The 3,252-nt window shown below is 35.0% G+C and overlaps 1 protein-coding gene across 2 annotated transcripts in view; it reads left to right on the top strand.

Moving 5' to 3' along the window:
- Positions 1-3,252, top strand: part of specc1la (sperm antigen with calponin homology and coiled-coil domains 1-like a) — a 39,010-nt gene that overhangs the window by 30,244 nt on the left and 5,514 nt on the right. For both annotated transcript variants that reach the window (XM_014022403.1, XM_014022404.1), the window contains exon 13: positions 469-571. In XM_014022403.1, the coding sequence (XP_013877857.1) occupies positions 469-571 (103 nt within the window). The remainder of the gene's footprint in view (positions 1-468; positions 572-3,252) is intronic.

Genomic DNA, 3,252 nt, shown 5'->3' on the forward strand with positions numbered 1-3,252 from the left:
GAATAGAAATTATTAGTTTTTTTTTTTGTTCCCTGAACCCAGAGCAGAAAGACATCAAAACTACATACTGATGTATTTGTTCATTTATTTTATCCATATCATCATTGTAATATTAGGCACTGTTATCACACAGGTTTTCCTGATATCCTGCAGCCCTACTTCTGAGAGATTCTGTGTCTGAAGTAATCGTTTTGCTGCCATTAAATTCAAAATGACTTTTTTTTTCTACAAGTTGAACCAATATTTTCACATTTGATATGTTTACTATGTTCCATTGTGAATGAAATATATGGGTTTGAGATTTGCAAAGCATTGTTTCTTTTATTGACATTTTACACAACGGGACAACTTTTTTAGTATTGGGGTGGTAAATAAAGTAGTTTTATAAAAGTTGTTTGTCTTTTGGATATAGTCAATCTTTTGAAGTGCCGCTACTGTGTTTATGTTTCCTTTGTGTTTCTGTCTCAGAGAGGAAAGAAAAGACCCCCTGTCAGCACTGGCCAGGGAATATGGAGGCTCCAAGAGAAACGCTCTGTTGAAATGGTGCCAGAARAAGACTGAGGGCTACCCGGTAAGAGCTCACTCTTAATGAAAGTGTTTTTACCTCAAATATTTTCAACTTGTTAGGACAGTTTGATCGTAAACCACAAAACCAAGCGTATAATCCACAACCTTTTTACACACACTGTCTGTTCACAACATAATTAGTTACAAAATGTATTGCATCAAGAAGCAGAAAGCAGGACTGAAAAAGGGAAACTCTTGGGTAATTGGATTTTTTTAGAGGTAGTTTTTGTCAGTTGCATCTGAAGCTGCATTCATTTTACTGTCACTATTTGAGCTCGTTGGTCCTGAGTAATGTCGTCAGCAGCKTAAAGAAGAAAAGATTCACAGAGGCGTTAAAGAAATACTGTTTGTATTTTACTTTCGTTTGTAACCCACATGCCACCCACTCATTTCCTCAGTTTTCAACAGAAAAACATTTCTCTTGAATTTCTGTTTTTCTAGTTTCAGATTTAATAATGGGGTTTTTAGGTGGTTATCTTGGACAATAGTTGAAATGTACTGAAAATAATAACAAATCTTGTAGCTTAGGGCTAAAATACTCAACAGTGACATARTAGATGAGGCTAAATGTGAAAACATTTGAACAGGTTAAGCAAATACAGATAATTGGATTACAAAAACTCAATTTAAACACTTCTCCAAGCTTTTATTTATTGACCTTCAGCACATATTAGTATTTTTTGTTCTAATGGGTTTGGTAAAACCTGCACCTGCTCCAACTTATCACATGACTCATATTATCATTTCATATGAAAATATTGTACTTACAGTATCTCACAAAAATGAGTACACCCCTCACATTTTTGTAAGTCTTTTATTATACCTTTTCATGGGACGACGGAGTATTAGGGCCACACGAGATTTTTATTATTATTATTATTACGAGATTAAAGTCATATTATGAGAAAAAASTCATAATYTTTCATGACGTGTCCAYTTYYCGTTCCTCATTTCCTCCTTATTTCCCCCACACTGTGTACAGTCATGTGTCTGTGTTTATAAAGTAGTCCATGATGACCTGGGTCACTGTTAGATTAATANGTTTAAATAATTTAGTTTTAATAAACAGAGACCAGCGAGTTTATTTTATTAATGATTTCCTCTTTGATGTCACTTCCTGTTTCACTTTGGCTGAGCCAAATTCAAAAGAAATAGGCCAGTTATGTGACAAAATGGGTAAAATCATGTGTACTATACCAGTTGTAAAGATGCTTTCTTTGACTTTTTGTATTTGAAGGATAGGCATGTCACAGACACTTTAATGGTTTTCATGTCAGTAATCTGTGAGGTGTCACCTTCTCACACTGCTGAAGCAATCTACCTGATGGTAAAACACACAACTAACTTCCTGAAAAATTACAACCTCAATTCCAAAAATGTTAGGACATTGTGTAAAATGTAAAAAACAAAGAAACACTGTGCAGTGACCTGCAAAATTCATAATCCCATATTTTATTCACAAAAGAACATAGTGAACACATCAAATATTTAAGCTTAATAAAAGGAAAAAAAACAAGGTCATAATAAATTTTACGGCAGCAACACATGTCTAAAAAGTTGTGACTGGCCATGTTTGCTGTGAAACTTCCTGCTTTTTAACAGAAGCCTGTAAATGTAGAACTGAGGAGGCTGGGTGCTTCATGTTGCTCAGCATCCTCCTAAAGCGTGCAAGGCTTTCTCTAAAGAAATATGTCATTTGAATGGAAACAAATGTTGTTCTAAAACCTGTACATGCTTCATTGAAGATGCCTTTCCAGATGTGTGAACTGCACATGCCAGAGGCAATAATGCACCCCCATATCATAAGAGAGGCAGGCTTTTGAGCTGTGCTCTAACAGACTAGATCAAAGGTGTTAAACTCCAGCTTGTTTTCTTGTTTTCCTGCTCACACTCACCTGACTCACATGAATGGATGATTAACAGTCCTCTACAGGATTTGAGGAGGTAATGGAATCACTGAATCACGTGTGTTGGAGCAGAGAAACAAGGAACACATGCAGGACTGGGTTTGACACCACTGGACTAGATGGACCCTCTCCTCCCCAGTATGGAGGATGTAGGGTTTTCCTTTAATAATTTAAATTATTCTGACCACAGAACAGTTTTTTTTCACTTTGTCTTATTTTATTTTAAATGAGCTTTGGCCCAGAGAAGACTGTTAGATTAAATAAACGGTGTCATGTTCTTTAAATGATAGAGCTTTAACCAGTGTTTGTAGCTGTCTCAGTGCAGTTCTGCCTCAGGGCTCAAGGATCCAGTGGTGACTTTTGTTCTTATCCTTTGAGCTCAGAAATTTCTCCAGATTCTTGAAAAATTTTGATTTTGATTATGACTGTGGATGATATCAAGTCTTCCTAATTTTCTTTTGAAGAATCTTATTTTGACATTGTTTCATTTTGTTTACTACTTTATTTTTACTTCCTAATAAGGCTGCACAATATTTCAAATTTATCATAAATAACAGCCTGTGCAATAAGTTTAACACAAAAAACTGCATAAACTGCAACAAATGTTTTAATGTTTGCATTTATGAGTTTAGTCACTCAGATGGAAGTTTAGTGTTTCACAAATCAAATTGAGTCCTTCATGTATTTGGCCAATTGGATGGATTTCTTCATATTTTTAAATAAATCATGTTGGAATAGAAATTATTAGTTTTTTTTTTTGTTCCCTGAACCCAGAGCA

This window comes from Austrofundulus limnaeus, unplaced genomic scaffold (assembly GCF_001266775.1).
Source record: "Austrofundulus limnaeus strain Quisiro unplaced genomic scaffold, Austrofundulus_limnaeus-1.0 Scaffold328, whole genome shotgun sequence".
Classification (NCBI taxonomy): Eukaryota; Metazoa; Chordata; class Actinopteri; order Cyprinodontiformes; family Rivulidae; genus Austrofundulus; species Austrofundulus limnaeus.